At 47.5% G+C, this 22,487-nt stretch overlaps 1 protein-coding gene across 3 annotated transcripts in view; it reads right to left on the bottom strand.

Moving 5' to 3' along the window:
• The window catches only part of LOC127053961 (prosaposin-like), a 51,256-nt gene that overhangs the window by 7,683 nt on the left and 21,086 nt on the right, over window positions 1–22,487 (bottom strand). For 2 of the 3 annotated variants that reach the window (XM_050959490.1, XM_050959491.1), the window contains exons 2-8: window positions 20,605–20,738; window positions 17,704–17,778; window positions 16,397–16,522; window positions 8,373–8,567; window positions 6,518–6,661; window positions 5,132–5,188; window positions 1,116–1,232 (exon numbers count right to left, since the gene is read on the bottom strand). In XM_050959490.1, coding sequence (XP_050815447.1) covers window positions 1,116–1,232; window positions 5,132–5,188; window positions 6,518–6,661; window positions 8,373–8,567; window positions 16,397–16,522; window positions 17,704–17,778; window positions 20,605–20,738 — 848 coding nt within the window. The remainder of the gene's footprint in view (window positions 1–1,115; window positions 1,233–5,131; window positions 5,189–6,517; window positions 6,662–8,372; window positions 8,568–16,396; window positions 16,523–17,703; window positions 17,779–20,604; window positions 20,739–22,487) is intronic. The other variant, XM_050959492.1, reaches the window with a different exon arrangement.

Below are 22,487 nucleotides of genomic sequence, written 5' to 3'. Positions count from 1 at the left end.
AGGAAAGGTTAAAAAAACTGAGTACATTTAATCTAGAGAAGAGAAGGCTCAGGAGACATGATAACAGTCTTTAATTATGTTAAGGGCTGTTACAAAGAGGACTGTGATCAATTGTTCTCCATGTCCACTGAGGGTAGAACAAGTAGTAATGGTCTTAATCTGCAGCAAAGGAGATTTAGGTTAGATATTAGGGAAAACTTTCTAGCTATAAGGATAGTTAAGTACTGGAAAAGAATTCCAAGGGAGGCTCTGGAATGTCCGTCATTGGGATGTCAGGGATGTTTTAGGCTACTTGGTCCTGCTTCAGTGCAGGGGGCTGGGCCAGATGACTTCTCAAGGTTCCTGCCAGTCCTACTTTTCTATGATTCTAAAATATAAGCTGATCTGACTGACTTATGTGCATGTGAACATTGTACATTTAAAAAATGGTGCTTCTGGGGTTCTGACAACTGCAGACAGACTAAATTTCAACCTTACAAGAGATTAGCGCTAACTAGGGACTAGTTCCTCTGATGATGGTGTAGAATTGTGTATCACAGATAATGTTTGAAGCAACTGTAAGGGATGTCCTGACTAGAGCTGGGGAAGGAGGTGTGTGTGTGTGTGGGGGGGGGGGGGTGTTAAGTGAAAGCATTTTGGCAAAACAAATCAAAGATCAAAATTTGTAAAATTTGAAAGTTTTGATCAGATCTAATCCTGATCAGGCCCTAGTTCTGTATTGCATTTCATACCACCTCTACAAAGAGAATCTGTTTTGCAATCTAACCCCAGAACAGTGAGATTGGTACTTTATACCAGATTCAGTACACATAGAAGTCTGTATTTATTGCCTGACTTCGACCCTTCCTCCAGTTTAGTGCTTCTCAACCTTTTGTATTGGTGACCCCTTTCACACTGCAAACCTTTTTTATATTTAACACTATTACAAATGCTGGAGTTAAAGCAGGGTTTAGGGGAGGAGGCTGACAGATTGTGACCCCCATATAATAACCTCGCAGCCTCCTGAGGGTTCACGACCCCCCAGCTTGAGAACCCTGCTCCAGTTCATGTGGGTAATACGCAAGCCTTGCTCTTTCTTCAGCAAAACAGTAGAGGGCGCTAAAGACTCATTTTACCTCCATAGGCTCCTTCATATTGGACATATGCATCACTTTAGCTGGTCCCAGAGACTGGAGGGGGCCAGATTTCAGGGAAGGACAGAATCGAACTCTGCCACAAATATCCTTTGGTTGCTGGAGAGAGAGACACACAAATCAAGTAAGGACAAGCTCTATGCGGTTATATCGGCTCTATGAAGAATTCCCTAAAGAGGGAGGAGACAACCCAAACCAGTCTTATAAAGGTTTCAATACACCTGGCAACTGTAGTTTCTATACACTCTTGGAGGAAATGGTGGTTGAAGGTAGGTTACCAGGCCAACGATCTGATCAGATTTCCTTTCCTCAAGATGACACTGGATCTGTAGCTAGTCTGGATTTAAGGCTAGCTCTTAGATACTATGTGCAGCTTTGCAAAATGTCTGTTTTCAGTACCCCACATCAGTGCATCAGCAGAGCTGTGCAATCCCTGCTGCATCCTCCCAATTAATACCTTATTTCTCAAAGTATAAGACATCCTTGTCATAGAGAAGCTTGTGCAATCTCAGATAAATAATAGACTAGTTACCCAGATTCCATAGACTGAGCATAGAGAGAAGCAATACCTCCAAGATGTAGCCAAATTTCTGACTACATGGCTAAGCACTGTCTTTCCCTGGTTCACACACTGGGATAAGCATTTCAAGAATTAATTCTGCAGCAGCAGCACCATGTCCCTGCAACATGATCCCATGCTGCACCATGACAGACACCGGATGCATAATGCTACTCTCACCCTGGTTTTGCCCCAGTGTAACCCCATTAAGTTCCATGGAGTTATTCTTCATTTCCTCTTTGTAAGTGAGAGCAGAACAAGCACAAGGGCTCCCAGGAAATTACTAGTTATGAAACAGAAAGGCCCCATTTTTAATTCTCAATTCAGACTCTCATGCTACCCATATTATTGCTCTGACCTATAAAAGTTACCCTAGAGGAGAGCTGGTCAGCATTTTCAAACACAAAAGTGAAACAAAAATGTCAACTCCAAACCAAACAAAAAATTGTTTCGTTTCAAATATTTTTCACTGAAAAGTCAAAGTGGAACTGTTTTAGCAAAACATTTCCGTTTCAGGAAAACAGCGCTTTTCATCCAAAAAATAATAATAATAAAGAGTCAGAAAAATTCAATCAGCTATAGTCTGGGCCCTTCTTAACTTCAGAGTTAAAGCAAGGAACTGATTGGAGCCAGCGGGGAGATTACCCTGTCCTCACCTTTATCATAGGAAGGCCTTCACACCTGCTTCCCAGCTGCCTTCTCATCGTTAGGCTGAAATCTTAACTGACAACTGGGCTGGGAGTGGGAGCAGGTGCCAGGAGCAGGAACCATGACCTACTCATAGGAGATCTCTCCCTAATCCTCCAAACATCCCTTGTACCTGTCAAACCTGACTGCAGTCACATCACACCTACAACTAATTAGCAAGAGTTGAACTACACTTAGGAAGGAAAAATCAAATGCACAACTACAAAATGGGGAATAACTGGCTAGGTGGTCGTGCTGCTGGAGCGGATCCCAGGGTTATAGTGGATCATAAATTGAATGAGAGTCAACAATGTGATGCAGTTGCGAAAAAGGCTAATATCATTCTGGGGTGTATTAACAGGAGTGTTCTATGTAAGACACAGTAGGTAGCTGTCCTCTTCTACTCAGCACTGCTGAGGCCTCCTCTGGAGTACTGCGTCCTATTCTTGGCGCCACACTTTCGGAAATCTGTGGACAAGTTGGTGAGAGTCCAGAGGAGAACAACAAAACTGAAAAAAGGTTTAGAAAACCTGACGTGTGAGGAAAGGTTAAAAAACTGGGCATGTTTAGTCTTGAGAAAAGATGACAGAGGAGGACCTGATAAGTCTTCAGATATGTTAAGGGGTGTTACAAACAGAATGGGGATCAATTGTTCTCCTCGTCTGCTGAAGGTAGGACAAGTAGTAACGGGCTTATTTTGCAGCAAGAGCAATTTAGGTTAGATATTAGAAAAAAACTGTCCAACTATAAGAGGGAGTTAAGCTCTGGAGTAGGGAGGTTGTGGAATCCCTGTCATTGGAGGGTTTGAGAATAGGTTGGACAAACCCCTGTCAAGGATGGTCTAAGTTTATTTGGCCCTATCTCAGCACAGGAGGCTGTACTTCATGACCTCTCAAGGTCCCTTCCAACCCTACATTTCTATGAATCTTTTAGATGAAAAGCGAAAAGAAATGCACCACTGCAGGGAAGTTTAACACATAAGTTATTGTTCTGCTAGTGAAGAAGCAGGGTTGTTGAAAGAAAAGATGAAACAACAATTAAAATGCAGAAGAAATAAATCAAGTGGTCAAAATCCATATAGAAATTCCACAAATAAAATGAACCTGCTAAGGAAGCCACCTCTCCCCACCAGTCCACCTGTATCCCAGTCATCTTTATTAGAAACGTAAAGCAATGGTTTCATTGTCCATTCCAGACTAGCTCCCAGCATGCGAACAGCCAATGTTCATGCAATTAAAACAGGACATCCCTCAGTCAGACTAACTCAGGACAGAAGCTGAGCACTGCCAAGGGCAAACCCAAGATTTTCAGTGTGTTCTTTTCCTCACCTTAAAATATTACCCCTAAGTACTAGTTACAATCCACATTTAATTGGACCAAATATGTAAATATTTGAATGTTCTTCTTACTATATAAAATAATGTCTCCGCATCCCCAAATGGCACTGAAAAAACAAATCCCAATTACCTCATAACATCCCTTTGAATTTGAAAAGGGTTATGTTCAAGTAAACTTAAAATCTGGATTATATATTTATTTATTTATTTATTCATTCATTCTTTACTTTAAAGGCAGCATTGCTGTCTAGCAGTTAGAGCTGGAATGAAAGTCAAAGTAGGGTTCTGTTCCCCACTGACTCAAAGTGACACTGGGCAAGTCAACCCCACTATGCCTCAGTTTCCCCAATTCTACAATGGGTATAATAATGCTTATCCACCTTTCTAGAGTGCTTTGAGATCTTGGATGAAAATGCTGTGCAAGTGCAAAGTGTTACTTTGAAAAACAATTTTCATCTCGCAGCTGATGGCAGGGCCTCACCATCACTGCCATGACATGTTTCTCTTCTTTTCTCCGTAACTTTCAATCCAACCCACATCACCCACATTCAGATTTCAGCTGCCTCAAAGCCTCCAAGGCTGTGAAGTATTTTTGGGGATGTGCCACAGCAGCTGCATTTATCATTTGTTCTATTCGGAGGGACTTACTCAGGTACATGTGTGAAACTCTGTTTGCCTAGAGCAGGGGTTGGCAACCTTTCGGAAGTGGTGTGCCAAATCTTCATTTAATTCACTCTGATTTAAGGTTTCGCATGCCAGTAATACATTTTAACATTTTTAGAAGGTCTATTTCTATAAGTCTATAATATCTAACTAAACTATTGTTGTATGTAAAGTAAATAAGGTTTTTTAAATGTTTAAGAAGCTTCATTTAAAATTAAATTAAAATGCAGAGCCCCTCAGACCGGTGGCCAGGACCCGGGCAGTGTGAGTACCACTGAAAATCAGCTTGCGTGCCGCCTTCAGCACCCGTGCCATAGGGTGCCTACCCTTGGCCTAGAGAGCTGAAAGTGTGTAAAACATAGGAGATGAAGTCAACAGAGTGGGGAAATTTAAAAGCCACACTAGATGCAACTCTGACAACACAAGAGGGTGCCTTCTGCACCCAGAATGACAGAGCTACCTAGAATTGAGACCGTGGCAAAACTAGACTTTTTTTTTTTTTTTTAAGCCTGCTAAATAAAAAACTTTCAGCTGTTATTCTTTCCAAAATCCACTAGCATTCCTGCATGGCCTAAAAGTATCCATAGGACATTAACCATGTAGTTTTCACACTGCCTTAGGATTCCCCAAGGTTCATTCTGAAGGTTTAAAGGTAATAAGGTAACTTTTTCCAGAACAAGCTCTGATGAAGAACCAGCACCAAGAATAGAAAAGATCTAAAGAAGATGTATTTAACATAATATTCAGCTTACCATGTGCATCATAAACTGGATGGCAAACTCTGAGTATTCAGAAACATAGCTCTTGCACTGTGGGAGAGACAGACATCCCAGTAAATACCAACAAACCATTCTTGCCACACATAACTGTTAATGTCACATTAGGAAGGAGATTACACAGTGTGGGAAAATTCAAAGCAATGGTTCCCACAGAAGCTAGCATGACCTCAATGTACATTTTGAATTTGAGTAGTATTTTGGATTATTCTATGTGTTACCTTTCAAACCTTATCAGAAGTGCACAGTGTGGAAGAGACACAGTCACAGGGCAGAGGGACAAGGAGGAGGGATCAGAAATGAAGTGCTCAACTTCAGCATGTAATGTTGCAATTTTGGGCCTAGCTTCTGAAAGAATCCCTAGCGTTACCTCATCTGGCTCTGGAATTAATTGCCACTCCCCTCTAAAATGTATCCAGCATTTTGGATGCTTTCCATGGAGAGCAATGAAATGGAGAGAGGGAGAGCTCAGTGGTTTGAACATTGTTCAATCCTTGAGGGGGCCATTTAGGGAAGTGGGGTAAAAACCTGTCTGGGGAATGGCCCTGTTTTGAGCAGGGGCTTGGACTAGGTGACCTCCTGAGGTCCCTTCCATCCCTGATAGTCTATAATTCTAATGACGATGTTTTAGGAGTGGGGAGGGAGAAGGAGAGGAATCCAAGACCTTTCAGAGCCTATGGGAGTCAAGTCACCAATACTGACTGATCTCTTACCAAGGACCAAAGAAGTTGGGCACTAGCTCCCTCAGATGCTTTTAAAGATCCCAGCCTTAACCATTTAGAACCCAAAGCCTTGTGTCTGATAAATTGGCTCAGTAAATAAAATGGTATCATGGTATCACTCTCAACAGGATTATTATTTATTTGTATTTCAGTAGCACCTTGTGCAAGGCACTGTCCTTACACATGAAGGCACAGCCTCTACCCCAGAGAGCCCCAATCTATGAACATAAGCAAGCAGGCAGGATGGTGGAGAGGGATAACACACAGTCAGTGTATACACAGTTTTTTTAAAACTATCATTTTCAGCTCTCCCCAGTTTTGACCTCAACCTAGCTAATGTTAATTGGTTAACTTCTTGTCAGGATCTCGGCAGATATGAGTGGAGGAAGGATTTGAAGGAGGAGAGGACAGAGGCCTTAGAGATGTTTCATCAGGGACATTGTTCAGCATTTTCATTAAGGACAAATCCAGCCACGCACATTCTGTCCACATGGAAGAGCAGGATGGGAATGGATGCAGACTGAAGAAAGACTCCAGAGCAGAGCACTCATGGCCTCTATCAAGCAAACAGCTGTTCAGTACCAGCCTGGCCACTACTGGAGTCAGTTCCATTATCTTAGTGAAATCAAAATTCTGTTACCCCATCAGCCATGTTAGGTCCCAAGTGTTCACACAGTTGCTTGGCAGTAGCAACTAAGGACTCAGTGAAGAAAGGCCCGGTTCTTGCTTTTTCCTGAATGTCAGCAACCAGCTGAACACAGTCTCCACACAAATGTCCTTCCTCCTGATGAAAGATAAGGAGAGAGCCAAAAATTAAAACACACAGCAGCTCCTCTAGTGCATGGCCATGTCCTCACTACAAACAGAGGAAGCATTCACAGCAGTTTTGTTGTCAACGCTTTTTATAACATAGCTAATCTTCACAGCACTACAAGGAGGTGGGTATTATCCCATTTGACAAGTGAAGAAAGGCAGAGAGGTTAAGTCATTTGTCCAGGAAACAGAGAGAGGCCATGTCAGAGCATTAAGGCTGTGTCTACACTGCCACTTTCAGCACTAAAACTTTAGTCATTTGGGGTGTGAAAAAACACGCCCCTGAGCGACAAATGAAAAGCACCAGTATAGACACTGCTTTATCGTCAGGAGCCATGCTCCCGGCAATAAAGCTACCATCCCTCGTTTGGGGTGGTTATTTTATTTTATTTTTTTTAAAATCACCAGGAGAGCTCTGACTACACTGGAAAGCGTGACTACACTGCCCACATCACAGCACTGCCACGGCCACGTTGTAACGTGGCAGTGTAGACATACTCTAAAACTCAGCATTCCTACCTTCCACTCCTTTGCTCAACCCATGTTTCTCTCCAAGAAACAGCCCCCTCAGAAGACTCAGGTAAGACAGACTCTTCTCCCAGGCTTCCCTCCTATCCAATTTAAATTCCACTGTTGCCTTGCCTGGGCACATACAGGGCATGCCAGCTGAGCCCTGACATTCCTGATTTTAACAAACTGCTGACTTCCATCTAGCATTCTGTGCATAGGGTGGAATCTTACCTTTCACATGCTGTCTGCATATTGCCCCTCATTCCAGTGGGAGCACTGAGAATTAGTATCTGACTATCATTTTTAGATAGCACAAATGAGCATAACACTTGAGTGAATAGAATCATAAAAAACTGAAGTATGTGCAACACAAAAGAGCTAGTAAAAGGTACTGTGTAATTATACATTGGGAGGGAATAAGAGAGTCAGAGACAGAAAGCAGGGTACAAGTTCTAGCAGTGTAGGAGGAAGAGTAAAAAAATATTAGCATAAGCCAAGAATGATCCCATAGCTAATCAAACTGTCACTTGTTACTTGCTAATCAGTACATTGTTACTGTTTAACATCGGTATGGTGGCAACATGTAGAAACCAACCATTGTGCTAGGCCCTGCATAAACATATAGTAAATGACAATCTCTGCCCAAAAGAACATTACTTAAACAATCCAAATTATTGTATGACCAGCAATGTTGCTAATTTTCTCTATTATTGACACCACCTTAGCTGTTGATTTTATTTATTTTTAAATACCCACTAATGTGCATTTTAAAGTCTGTTTGTGGAAAGTCTCATACTCTACCACTGGCCACTGCAAAGGAAAGGGAAGAGATCCCTTTAATTCAAAGCGCTGCTGTTCATTCTAAACCAAAATTGGAACAGTATTTCAGCCAGTGTCAATAAGTGCGGCTCCGCTGCCTTCAGTGAGGCTATGCCAATATACAGCAGCTCAGGAACTGGCCCAGTATGTTTCTGAAGTCCAATTGGCAACTTGAAACCTGAGTGGGCTTCCTGCTCTCTTGCATTCTAAAGCCATCTATTTGTGCTCCCAAGTGTAATCAGTTTGGTATGTGTTATTGAGAAGCATTGTGACAGTGAAACAGAACACAGCATGCTTCCTCTGTGTGCAGCTGATTAACTGAGGAGGCTAATCTGTCCATATTGCATCCTCACCAAGGTCTCTTGCTGGGTTTTGTCCTGAGGGTAAAGGAGAAGAGGGACGTTAGCAAGGAAGGGAGACACCATTTCAGGGAAGTCTATCACAAGTTTCTCAGTGGACTGCTGTGGCTTCTGAATCTTCAGAGCATCCTCATGAGTCTCCATGGATTTGCACAAGGTGATGGCACGGCATACTACGTCAGGGTTGGACTAAAAAGAACAAAGGAAGGCCAAGTCATCACTCCATGGACATCCACAGTCCTAATCAAAGTAAGCCTGGCACCGTGGGGGAGGAGATAGATACAAATAAAAAGTAGCACCCGTCCCTGCTACTTAGTCAGAGCAGCAAAAATCTAAGTGAACAAAGCAACAGTTGCTAAGATACCCAGCAAGGAAATTGTTTACAGAATGGAAAGGTTTATTTTCTCCTAGCAATCCCCCCCACACACTTGCATACATCGGAAAAGACGGTTACTCACCTTTGTAACTGTTGTTCTTCGAGATGTGTTGCTCATATCCATTCCAGTTAGGTGTACGCGCCGCGCGTGCACATTCGTCGGAAAACTTTTACCCTAGCAACTCAGTGGGCCGGCAGGTCGCCCCCTAGAGTGGCGCCACCATGGCGCTCGATATATACCTCTGCCGGCCCACCCGCTCCTCAGTTCCTTCTTGCCGGCTACTCCGACAGTGGGGAAGGAGGGCGGGTGTGGAATGGATATGAGCAACACATCTCGAAGAACAACAGTTACAAAGGTGAGTAACCGTCTTTTCTTCTTCGAGTGATTGCTCATATCCATTCCAGTTAGGTGAATCCCAAGCCTTACGTAGGCGGTGGGGTCGGAGTGAAATGCGGCAGAATGAAAACTGCCGAGTCAGAGGCCACAGCCTCTCTTGACTGTTGAACCAGGGCATACTGCGAAGCAAAGGTATGGACCGAGGACCAATGGAGCTTCGCGACAGATCTCGTGGGTAGGTACACGAGCCAGCAAGGCGGCAGACGAAGCCTGAGCCCTGGTAGAATGCATGGTGATGTGGCTTGGTGAAATATGAGCCAAATCATAACAAGTGGGGATGTCCGCCATCACCCAAGATGAGATCCTCTGAGAGGAAAACAAGCAAGCCCTTCCTTTGGCCCGCTACCGCGACAGAGCCGGGGCACCTTAGGAGATGGGTCTGTCAGCACAATATAAATGCGAGCCCTCCACAGATGCCCAAGGAGTGCAATGGTTATGCCCATTGCGTTGAGCTGTGGGTAACATGAAAGGCCGAAACCCCTTAGGGAGGAGACGTAACAGCTACGAGGAAAGCTGTCGTGCAGGACAGGCATAGCAGAGGGCCAGTCGTGAACGGCTCGACTGAGGGAGACATAAGTCTGGTTAAAACGAGGCTGAGCTCCCAGGTCGGGGCTGGGCGGTGCACCCGAGGGTGCGAGCGCTCCAAGCCCTTGAGGGACCTCGAACCCATAGATCGTGAGAACAGGGAACGGCCACCTTAGCCTGCTGGGAGGTAGAGAGGCTGCTAAGTGTATCCTCAGCAATGATACCGTCAGGCCCTGCCGCTGAAGGCCAGAGGCAGGCCAAATAGAGGGGATCGAGACCTCAACAGGAGCAAGATCGAGCGTATTGCAGCCGTAGAAGAAACACTTCCACCTGGCCCTGACCGTTGACCAGGTGGAAGGCTGCCCGTCACCCCGACTCAGGTACGCAGCAGCCACACCGTGAGGTAAACCAGCTGCAGGACCGAGCGACAAAGCCCGTTGTCGCCCTGAGTGATGAGGTCTGGGTGGGGTGGAAGGGTAATTAGGTCTGTTACTGACAGGCCGAGCAACATGGTAAATCAGTGCTGCCTGGACCACTCTGGAGTGATCATGACGATGCACGCTCTGCCCCTGCGGAGTTTGAGCAGGACCTAGCGGACCAGTGGGAACAGTGGGAAGGCATAATGCAATTGGCCTCTCCACGGCATCAGGAATGCGTCCAAGATCGATCCTGCGGAGAGACCTCGGAAGGAGCAGAATATCTGACATTTCCTGCTCTCGCAGTGAGCGAACAGGTCTGTGTGAGGAAACATCTCAACTTCCGGAAAGCCGAACGCCTCACATGGGGCAGAGTGATCGCTCGTAAGACCAGAAAGACTTGCTGAGGCAAAGCGTTAAGACGTTCCGAACGCCTGGGAGAAAGGACGTCGCCAGCTCCATCGAATGGGCCATGCAAAAGACCCGGAAATGGATGGCCTCCTGACAAAAAAGGGGGGGGGGCAATGTCCCTCCCCGGATACTCATGAAGCACATGGCCGTTGTGTTGGCCGTAAACACCGAGATACAACGGCCTCGCAGCTGCCGCCGGAACCCCTGGCACGCCAGGCGGACTACTCTCATTTTTGGGGCATTGATGTGGAATGCCAGCTCCCAAGAAGACCAAAGGCCTTAAGCCCGGGGGTGACCATGAGCACTCGAGCAGGAGAGATGACGCGTCCGTCGTCCGGGCAGTGAGGGCTGGGGCGGATGAAACCGCATCCCTGCCCACATCAGGGAGGGAGGGTAGCCACCACTCTAGGGAGTCTATGGTGTTCGAGGGAACGGTGACCACCATGACCATTGGCTCCCTGTCCGGGCGGTACGCCGAGGTGGGCCGGACTTGGCGAGGACGGAGGCGGAACGTGGCGTGTTTGGATACAAACTTGCGGGCAACCATGGACCCAGGAGACTGAGACAAGAACAAGTCGAGGTCGTTGGGAAAGCCCTTCGACCTCCTATGATTGTTGCCATCGCCTAAAACCGCAGGTGTGATAAGCAGGCTCCAGCTGGGTAGGAGACCAGGATAGCCCCTTGGAAGCCCAACCTCTGCGTGGGAACCAGAGTGGATTGCTGTATAGGAACCATCAGGCCTTGGCCTGTGAATAAGACCGTGACGATGTCCACGCACTGAGCGGTTTGTGTCTCAGAGTCTCCTCGGATAAGCGAATCGATGGTAGGCGGCGACTATGGCCGTAAGCCAGGAGAGTGACCGTTGGCTATAAAGCGGAGGTACCTCCTGTGCGGAGGGAAGATGGCGTCACGAAAGTACGCGTCCCTCATATCCAGGGCGGCATAGTAGCCCCCAGGAGGTAAGGATGGAATAATGGTTCCCAGGGATACCATGCAGAACTTCAACCTCATTCTAAACCGGTTGAGTCCGTGCAGGACCAGGAAGGTCTGACCTGTGCCCGCGTGGGGGACTAGGGCATAACGGGAGTAAAACCCCTCGCCCCTTTCGCCCGCCGAAGGGGGACAGGGCTGAAGCAAATTAAAGGTGATACACTGTCCCCAGGTACACCTTGGAAGGTTCGTCTCCGGTCCCAGTGGTAATTACGAGGGACCTTGATCTTGGCTCTTTAGGGGGCCTGACGTTCGTCCGCGACCACCTTGGCCTTGCCATTAGCCAAAGTTCTGCCTCTGGCTAGGCACAGAGTATGGCGGCTGGGGCCAGAAAGGCCTGCGTTTAATCGCCGGCGTATGCATGCTTAGAGAGCGCATTAGGAGCCCATTGACCACCAGGCTTCGCAGCCTGGGGCTGTCCCTGCCACGACGAGGCCTTTACCAACAAAGGGTAAATCCTGAATGGCAAACTGCAGCTCCCGTCGGAGGTTTGAAACCTGAAGCCATGCACCTCATGGCGACGCCCAAGGCCAGAGTCCTGGCCGCAGTGTCTGCTGCGTCCAATGAGGCCTGGAGGGACGCTCCGGGAACCTCCTTTCCTCTGTCCTCCGAGACGGCAGCGGACTCCTGGCGGGAGGTCTGAAGGAAACTCCTTCACCCCGGTGCTATAAGTATTGCAGCTAAGCAAGGCTTGTTGCTTTGCTACCTAGAACTGTAGGGCCTCTGCAGAGTACCCTGGCGGCCAAGCAAGCCCATGCGCCAAGCCTCTTTCGGCATTGGGGCGGGCGCCCGCTGGCCATCATGTCAGGATCATGGTCCTGAGCATAGAATCTGCGCATATGGAATGACACAGATGCATGTGCGGACTGCCACGGAGGTACTAAAGAAGGCACAGGCAGAGTCTCTGACTCACTCGGACCTTGCCCAACTCGGCACCGGGGACCGGCACCGGGAGGCGTACCGGTACCTGGAACGAGATCCAGACCCGCAACCAGAACGGTGCCGGGAGGTCAACCGAGATCTCGAGGCTCGGGGAGAGACTACAGGAGTCAAGGTATCTGCCGCGGCGCCGGGAGTCGGAACGGTGCCGACAGCGGGTCGGCGAACGGAATACCGGGCGGTGCAGCGAGTGTGACCAGTACCGATGAGGAAACAGCATCGGGACTGCCGATGGTGCCGGGCGTGTCGACAGAACCTGGAGTGCCTGCGGGACCGTAATCATGAACGGTGCCGCTCTGCTGTGCTGACAGAGGACGGTCACCTGAAGAGACTGTATCAGGCAGCATCGACTCTGTCATGGCAATGAAATTCCTCGCCGTCGGTAACGTCTCCGGCGTGGAGGGAACAGCAGGCTCAACCACAGCGCATAGTGGGGAGCTGTCAGGCATCGGATTCGACGGCCCTTGTGGGACCGGGGTTGACGGTACCGAGGTTCGGTGCCGGGCGATCCGAGTTAGATAAGCTGGCTGGCTGCGGTGCCGTCGGCACGGAAGCAGCAGGAGCAATAAGCTCAACCACGGCGCGTGCCGGGGAGCCGTCAGGCACCGGATTCGATAGCCCTTGTGGGACCGGAATCGACGGTGCCGACATTGTCGGTGCCTCAGAGGCGTCGGTGCTGGGCAATCCGACCGAGACTAGCCCTCTGGCTGCGATGCAGGTTGCACGGAAGCAGGAGCAGGGCTCTCAACCACGGCGCGTGCAGGGGAGCCCTCAGGCCCTGGATCCTAACGGCCCCTCGTGGGACCGGGACCGACGGTTGCCGACGTCATCGGTGCCGCAGCAGACGTCGGTGCCGGGCGATCCGACTCAGAGGAGCCCTCTGGCTGCGGTGCCGTTGGCACGGAAGCAGCATGAGCAGTAACTCAACCACGGCGCGTGCCGGGGAGCCGTCAGGCACCGGATCCTAACGGCCCTCGTAGGACCGGGATCGGCGGGTGCCGACGTCATCGGTGCCGCAGCAGGGCGTCGGTGCCGGGCGATCTGACTCAGACGAGCTCTCTGGCTGCGGTGCCGCTGGCACGGAAGCAGCAGGAGCAGTAGCTCAACCACGGCGCGTGCCGGGGAGCCGTCAGGCACCGGATTCTACGGCCCTTACGGGACCGGGATTGACGGTGCCGACGTCGTCGATGCCTCAGCAGGTGTCGGTGCCGGGCGATCCGACCTAGACGGGCTCACTGGCTGCAGTGCCGCTGGCACGGAAGCAGCAGGAGCAGTAGCTCAACCACGGCGCGTGCCGGGGAGCCGTCAGGCACCGGATTCTACGGCCCTTACGGGACCGGGATCGACGGTGCCGACGTCGTCGATGCCTCAGCAGGTGTTGGTGCCGGGCGATCCGACCTAGACGGGCTCACTGGCTGCAGTGCCGCTGGCACGGAAGCAGCAGGAGCAGGAGCTCAACCACGGCGCGTGCCGGGGAGCCGTCAGGCACCGGATTCCACGGCCCTCGTGGAACCGGGATCGACGGTGCCGACGTCATCGGTGCCGGGTGATCCGTCTTAGATGAGCTCTCTGGCTGCGGTGCCGTGGCACGGAAGCAGCAGGAGCAGTAAGCTCTACCACGGCGCGTGCCGGGGAGCTGCCATGGCACCGGATTCCGTGGCCCTGGGGGACTGGAAACGACGGTGTCGACGTCATCGGTGCCTCTGCAGGTGTCGGTGCCAGGTAATCCAACTTAGACGAGCTCCCTGGCTGCGATGCAGATGGCGCGGAAGCAGCAGGAGCAGGGGGTCTCAACCACGGCGCGTGCCGGGGAGCCATCAGGCACCAACAGGAATCGTAGGCTCTCTCGACCTCGGAAGAAGGGAGCGGTGCCGAGCCGATATCGGTGCCGGCGACGGCCGGTGCCGAAAGGCCTTGGTAGTATCGGCGGGGTCCGGTGCCAAGGAGGCGCTACTGCCCGCCGCTTGATCATCGCTCGGCGCCCCAGGTGGAGGGGTAAGTGAAAATCCCACACCGTTTTGTTCTCGGCTTAAAAGCCTTGCAAATGGGGCACTTAGCTGTCAAGTGTGATTCCCTGAGGCACTTGAAACAGGAGTCGTGTGGATCTCCCTTCGGCCGCGGCTTCTGGCACGCCGGCCCATTCGAAAAAACCGGTGAGCCCCGCATGGGCTCCGGGACCGGGTTCATGGAAGGGGCTACTTCCCGAACCCCGCTAACTAAACTAACCATGTTAGCAAAGAAAACGTATAACTATACAAATATATAAATAAAAGGGTTATAACTGCGTAACTATATACGAGAAATACGAGTAGCTAGGGAAGTGGAGGTCAGCTAAGCCGCGCTCCACTGTTCCAACGACCGACACGGGCGGTAAGAAGGAACTGAGGAGCGGGTGGGCCGGCAGAGGTATATATCGAGCGCCATGGTGGCGCCACTCTAGGGGGCGACCTGCCGGCCCACTGAGTTGCTAGGGTAAAAGTTTTCCGACGAATGTGCACGCGCGGCGCGTACACCTAACTGGAATGGATATGAGCAATCACTCGAAGAAGAACCTGTTTCATTATTCCTTTGTAGTCCTGGGGCAGTCCTATATAGCCCCCTGGCTTTCTTCTGTATCAAAAGTGACAACTAGAAGATATATAGCCAGCCAAGCTAAGTGCTTTAAAGATGAACGGAAATGAATTTTTAAACACCATACAATGGGAAAAGGCTGATGCAGGCATCAAATTGTTGTGCAGAAATAAACACTGGAGAAAGAGGGAAAATTAACTTAAGACTTTTCACTTGAGTCAGGACATCTGGTCTCTGTGTTGCTCTTGCAGTGGGCTGATAGAAATATAGCAAGTATTTTCTATGAAAATTTTTGAACCAAAAAAATGTCATCTGAAATTTTACTAAATTTTCTGGTGGCTTTTTTTTAACTGAACAAAATTGAATTTTTTTGTTTCAGGGGTTTTTGTCTGGGGCTTTTGGGGGTGGGGCAGGCTGGAAAATAAAAAAAGAAAATTTTCTAATTGAAATTAAAGTAAATGAACATTTTTGTTTCACTGGAGGAAAAAAACTAAAGATGTCGAAGAAATCACAAATGTCCATTTCCTACAGAAGGTCATTTTTCATCACCAAACTTTGTGACCTGCTCTAATGGTAAGTGACCTCTCTAACACATAAAGGGAACTTGCAATGAGGGAAAGGAGGCATTTGTGCCTCTTTTTTCTTCATTGTGATGTATGAAGAGGCCTGGGAAGTTTGTTTTTTAATATTAGAAATGCTGGTGTTGTCTACCCTGGAAGTCTCCATGGTAGCTGGAGAACATAGTGACCACAAGTACCGAGGACATGAAACCTGATAAACTGAGAGGGGGAGTTTCTTCAGATTGTTAAAAATCTTAAATGACTGAGAAGTACTTTGAGAAGGAAGTTTGGAAAATTCAACGCCCCCCTTTACCCTCCAGTTAAGGTCCAAGAAAGTTCTACATCTACATTCCTGAGACCTCCAACATGACTGCAAAATCAAAGAACGCCTTGACACTCCTGATATTTCTAGTGTTAAAAACAAGCAGAAGTTATTTTGTTTTGTAAAAACCTTTTCAGAACCTCTTTATACATCTTAAGAAGCCAAAAAAGGAGCAAACCTATGTTTTATTTTCCTTTGGAGGTCACGTTTAAGGCTCTAGTCCTTAAGTAATTTAGGTTTTAATGGTGTCAGCAATTGCTGCAGGTCAAATAGGACCCTGAATTCAAATCTTGGCAGGTACGTGAAAAATTTGTTCATCAGCTATCTGAAGTTTTTGGTTTTTTATTACAGAAATTAATGTATTGGACTGGAATCTGCTTATATGCTGTTTCAGAAACCTATTACCATATTATTTATTATTATTGTCCTAAAAGGGACAAAAAATGCAGAAAGTCAACCTAGTAGTTTTACATCATAAATCTGTACCATTGTTTTTCCCACAACCAATTACCAATACTTGTTTGCTCAGCTCTACGATTATTATCATGCCAGTGTCCACCATCTTCTTGCACTTGATTGACCAGTCCTGGAAAGGAAGGTACTGGCATGACTTATCCAAGAAAGCACGGATCCTTTCCTAGGAGACAAGAGAAGAAGGGAATGTTATGGGCTGTGTTCACATACACCATGGCAAAAAGATGTGTACAATCTTCACATTCTTAGGAGAGACTATGGAAAATCTGGGCAAATTCTTAAGCTCCACACTGGGGGAAGACAGACTTTCTGGAGCATGGATGGATGAAATATGTTTATTTCTCCAGTCTCAAATTTAAAAACAGACAATCCCAGATCTTCTGGGGGATGAAAGGATGCTGGTGTTGGCACCTACTACACTGTGGTAAGAGGAAGATTTCTTGCAAGACCTGTCACTGTGAGACGGAATTCCTATAGATTTAAAGGCTTCATATGAAGCAAGCTCTCTAGCTTATAAAATACAAACCAGAAGATCCACTATCTGTTCTCTCTGTTTCATAGACACCCAAATTCCAACTAGGGATAAGAAAGGAGGCTAAAAAAACCCGACTACATGGATGGTCTGCTGACCAGATGGAATGGTACTTGCATCAAAGGCAAAGAGGAGAGAGTGACACATAGCTGCTCCAAAATCCCCTTGCCACATCACACACCAGATCTTTGTGGCTTCTTCAGAGACTGCACTAACCCGCCATCCTACCCAAAGCTAAATGAGTGCTCCAAGGGTGTAAGGGAAGAATGCAAAAACATTCAAACGACAGTGTTTTACAGCAAGTCAGTGGCATATCAGAAGTAAGCAGGACTTCTAAATCTCCCCACGGGAGATACAGGGAAAGGGATCCCCTTTACTAGAGTTGCTGAGGCCCAAACCCCATCCCTGTATCCCATGATTCTCACCTTACACCAATTCCCTTTTTAGGCACCTTTCTTCTGCAGTGTAACCATTTGCACTGCCGGAGACAGCACAGCATAAAGGGGACTTTACGTACATGATACTCTTGACCAACGTCTGCATGGAAATTCCTGACTAGCATGGTAGGTAATAATAAGGTTAATCTACTTCCAACCTCCAAGTCATTCTCAGATTTTGTGACCATCCTGATCAAACACCGGACAGAAGATCTTACAGTTGCTTTCCTTTTCCCTCCCTCTGTGAAACTCGAGTAACAAAAGCCATTCATGATATTCTTCCCCTTCCTTGCCCCTCCTTGGGTCACCACTATAGTTGTAAAGGCATCTAGTGCCCAAAGCCAAAAAGGTTGCTGGGTTCTTCAGGCTACTTACATCTGTGCTATTGTCCTGCAAGATCTTCCCAACCATTGATACCATCAATTTACACATATGGCAAGGGATGGTTTTCTGGGGATAGAAAAGAGAAAAGAGTTACTTGAGAGGGGCCTGCATGTTGGTGCACCTCTACGTCAATATAACACGACCTGATATAACACAAATTTGGATACAACACGGTAAAGCTATGCGCTCCGGTGGATCAAAACAAGTTTGATATAACACAGTTTCACCTATAATGTGGTAAGATTTTTTGGCTCCCAAGGACAGCGTTATATCTTGTCTCTATCATATAGCGAAGGAAGAAGCTAGCTTCACATAAGCCCAAGTTCCAACCTCTGCTCTCCCAATTCTAAAAAAAAAATATCCAAAAACACATTCCCCTGAAATCTCACATGCCCTAGCTCATCCCAGGATAGAATTTTTCTGGGAAGGTTTGTTTTGTAGGTTTTTGAGGAGAGGGGGGCAGAAAGGGAGTTTTAAAGCTACCATGCTTCCAAAAATTCCTGTTATTTAATCCAAGAAAGTTTTCTTAACACCTTTTTGTCTTCCCCTCTCCAAACTCATGTTTACTTTGCCTGTTAGTGGGGTCTTTGGAGTAGGGATCCAGTTGGGGGAATGGCAAGACTGGTTTTTATCTCCATACACAGATGAATGTTATATATGGAACATTTATAAATATAAACCCTTTACAGCACGCTGACCTGCTGCTGGCAGAAGTGGGTTGTGGGGAGAGGAATAAGAAGGGGCAGGAGATTGGGCAGGGTAAAGAGGTGAAGGCACAGAAAGGGGAGATTGGGGACTGGAGATAGAGGGGGTGGCACGTGGAGCCATACTTCTCGGTCTCAGATGGGGTATGGGCAGGGAAGAGGAGCTTCATGGAAAGGGGACAGAAGACTGAAAGTGGGGAAATATAAGGTACCTGGTGAAGGGGCTAGGAGAGGGAGCATGAAACAGAGGCAGAAAACAAGTGGCATGGAGTGGGCCTAGGTGACTGCAGGAGACAGAAAGATGGAGTCTTATCCTGTTAAACATTTTGAATTCCTAGACATTTTAGATATAGAAAATTTCAAGCACTTAAGTTTTACAGAATGTATAACAGACTCCCCATCTCATCTGCCATCCCCATATCCCCAGCTTTCTACCACTGCCAAACCCCACCCAGGTGTTGCACCACCACCACTCCTCTCCGCATGACTTCCCTGGACTAGCTAACACCTGCAAGGGGGAGCCCAGCTCTGATGGGCCTTGTGAAAACTGTCAGAACAGGGATCCTGCCTGCAGACTTTATACACCAACCTAGCTTGCACTTCTGGCACTAATACAAAAAAAAAAAAAAAAAAAGCAATAACCCACAGAGAAACTCTGAATCAAAAATGCTCATTTTATTTAAAAAGAGCACAGGACAAAAGTGCAACTCAAAAGAAGCACGCTAACCCTCCAAAATGGTATCAACCGTTAACAAGCCTAGCAGTGACCAGGTAAGGCCTCCAGCCAGTGATAACTGCTTCTATAGGAGAGTTTGGGGGTTTTAGTGCATTTCCCATTTAGGAAGGAGGTGGAAAAGAAACTGTCTCTTGGCCTGACTGACTGGTGTGCAACGTGATATTCAGCATAGAAAAAGGAAGGAGGGAATTAAGCACAAGGTTGGGATGAGTCATAAGGTTATAGAAAAGCAGATTTTCCCCACACCAGGCTAAGGAAGAGAACAACTGGTGTGGGAGGGTCATCACTCTTTGCAAACCAGTTTTTATAGTTCAAAGTGACCTTTACACTTGTTGCCTGTGTCCCACGCTTAGCCAGATGGTGTTCCCCTTCTCTTTAACCAGCTGACGTACACAGGGCCCAATTCCCACTTACACCAAGGCCTCTCGACATTAGTCTAGTGGCAGAAAGAGACGTTAAAGGAGCCATGAGACTGACAGACGGGGGTCCTCACTGACATAGAACTGGTCTAATGACTTTTTGCCAGCCCTGCTCCCAGCCCCTAGTATAGGGGAACTTTGGGGGCATGTCAGTGCAGGCCAGGGGCATGACTGGAGTGTACTGCTTTTCATCTGAACTTTGGGAGGCAGAGAAAAGGAGCCATGGGAAGCAGAGTGTAACGTAGAGCAGCCCCAAGACTAATTCCAGCTTACACCAGAGACTGAGTAGTGCCCTGAACATCCCCACAATATAGAGAACATACAGGTAGCTTAAAAGACGCCTTACCAATCCACCCTGTTCCTGCCCCAAGTGCAAGGATGGGGCAATTGAGAATCAGACCCCCACTCATTATATGCACAGAAGCCAATAAATGTTATTGGCCATAGCAAGTTGCAATTTTTCCAGTACACACAGCGATAATTGTGTAGTTAGAGAGATCTAGGCTAGTCCAACAATTATCTTCAGTTTCTACAGAAAAGTTCCATACATGGGAACTCTTGGGAAAATGCATAGGCATCTGTACATACTCACAAGCTTTTTATTTTTATTGGAAGGCCTGTAAATTCTCCAGCATAAGTTTTACAGTGGCCTAATGTGACCTCTGGAATTATGCATTGTTTCGAACAGGTGCAAGAGTTACATGTTCATTCCTATAAACATCAAAGAAATAGGGCTGTCTGTTAGATTGGTGGCAGCCTGTCGTAGAAAGGGTATGAACTGTGCAGAGCAAAGGGGCTGAAAGAGAGAAGTCAGCCAGTCCCTCTCTCCTTTTGGTTAATTCACACTGTGCAGTCCTATTGGTATCAAAGAAAGATGTGATACAAAATTTTTGGAGGACACAAACAGTTACAGAAAAGTGCAATTCAGATGGCAGCTCATTCCTGTAAGTAGGACCTGAACTTTACAGAGCTGCACGTGAGAACACAAGGGCTCTGACAGAAGAGAACAAGCCTGTTCAGACTACACACTCACCACAGGAAGCTTGTTCCAAACAGTCTGCTGGCAGTGCTCCACAGCCCCACACCGCAAAGCCGTCTGCACATCCTGACACCAGTTCTCAGGATCCTCTGTGCACTCTTTCTGCCAGGAGAGGGGGCTCGCCACAGCTGCCAATGAGAGAGAGAGAGTCCATTTTCAAACTGCACAATTCAGATATTCAACCTTTGAAGAAGAGTTACCACACACTGTTCCATATGGAGGCCTTGCCCATATGTCTCCATTCTAAGACATCTGTATTACATTTTATCCACAGGAGTTGGAAGTGTAGGGCAATTCAGCCTATACTATGTAGGCTGCCCCAAGTAGCTCTGTAGGTCCTATTAACTCCCCAATCCCAAACACTGATTTGTTTCCGTCTCCAATTACTGGATTCAATTATACCTCCAGCACACAAGAAACCCCTGGTTCTAATATGCTAAAAACCATGTAAGAGTCAGCCCAAAAGAATCTGGAGTCATCAATGAGATAAATTGGGTGAACTTTAGAAAGAGAATTCCAGAAACTTAAGCCCCAGAGTTCCTCCATTAGATCTCAGTCTCCCAGGACTCCCTGCCAGTGCCTTCCTTCACACAAAGGATGCCTTGAAAAGGAATAGTATTAAATGACTTTTCGCTATTATTGAAGGGCTAACATTCCTGGCTGGTATGCATTTCAGCACTGAACTAGCTAACTAGAGTACTATTACTAGAGAAACTTAGGGAAGTTTCCCTGGTATTTTCCTGTGCAATTAATCATTTTCTCGTAAGGAGGGAATGAAACCAATGCGGACTAGGTCATTTCAGGACAAAGGGTGCACATTGCATGTGGATAGCATCCGAACAGCAGTGTGCGAAACTCAGCCATTGTAAAAGATACAATCTTGAGCTCTTGCCTTCAGAAACAGCTCTTTAACCTCTTCAGGGTTTATCCAAAGCCCATTAGCAACCAAACCCTACCAGACAAGCAGGGCTGGCTCCAGCTTTTCTGCCACCCCAATTGGCCAAAAACGAGCAGCGGCATTTAGGCAGCAGCTCAATCGCGCCACTCCTTCTGCGGCAGTCCGGTGGGGGCCCTCCCTCTCTTCCTCTTCGGTGGCATTTCAGCAGCAGCTCAAAGAGGAAGAGAGGGAATGAGGGACCTGCCGGTAAATTCCCGCCGAGGACCCAGACGTGCCGCCCCTTTGAATTGGCCACCCCAAGCACCTCCTTCCTATGCTGGTGCCTGGACCCAGCCCTGCAGATAAGACTTCCACTCCCTCAGGGTGACTTGAAATCAAGTTTTGCAGGGGGAAGCAGTTCAGGACTGCGGATAAGCACATTAGCAGGAAGTTTCACATAAGTGATGAGCAATGAAACTGTAAAAAAAAATTCATTTAAATAGGCATCTTTAAGCTTCAGGGTGATCACCTTCTCAGAGCTCTTGGTTCAGACTTCTGCTGACACAGGAAGACGTCACTGCATCCAGTTTTGCAAATTTGTACCTTAATCTCACTGTGCCTCAGGTCCCAGTCTGTAAAGTGAGAATCATAACTCCTAGCTTGCAGGAGTGTTGTGAAGATAAATTCATTAATGTTTGTGAAGTATTCCTGTACAATGGTGATCAAACATCACAGAAAAGCCCATGAAGAAATTAGTAATTACATATTCAGTGTATACTCTGGATAGTGTCCAGTAAGTAACACATGGGGCCATTCATTGAATGAGGATAAAAGAAAATATTGAACTACCTCATTCTCTGAGCACTAAATGAGGCAGGGCTCCTGTAGATAAAAATACTATCTGATCATGAAGACTCTCTTATAATGCATTACTGAAGGGGCCAGAACTAAGGTTACGCAGGCAACTACAAGTCTGGCAATTCCTAACTTGAGTAATTGC

The sequence above is a fragment of the Gopherus flavomarginatus genome, chromosome 6 (assembly GCF_025201925.1).
Source record: "Gopherus flavomarginatus isolate rGopFla2 chromosome 6, rGopFla2.mat.asm, whole genome shotgun sequence".
Classification (NCBI taxonomy): domain Eukaryota; kingdom Metazoa; phylum Chordata; order Testudines; family Testudinidae; genus Gopherus; species Gopherus flavomarginatus.
Note: the sequence above shows the minus strand (reverse complement) of the source record. Positions and strands in the feature narration are given on the sequence as shown.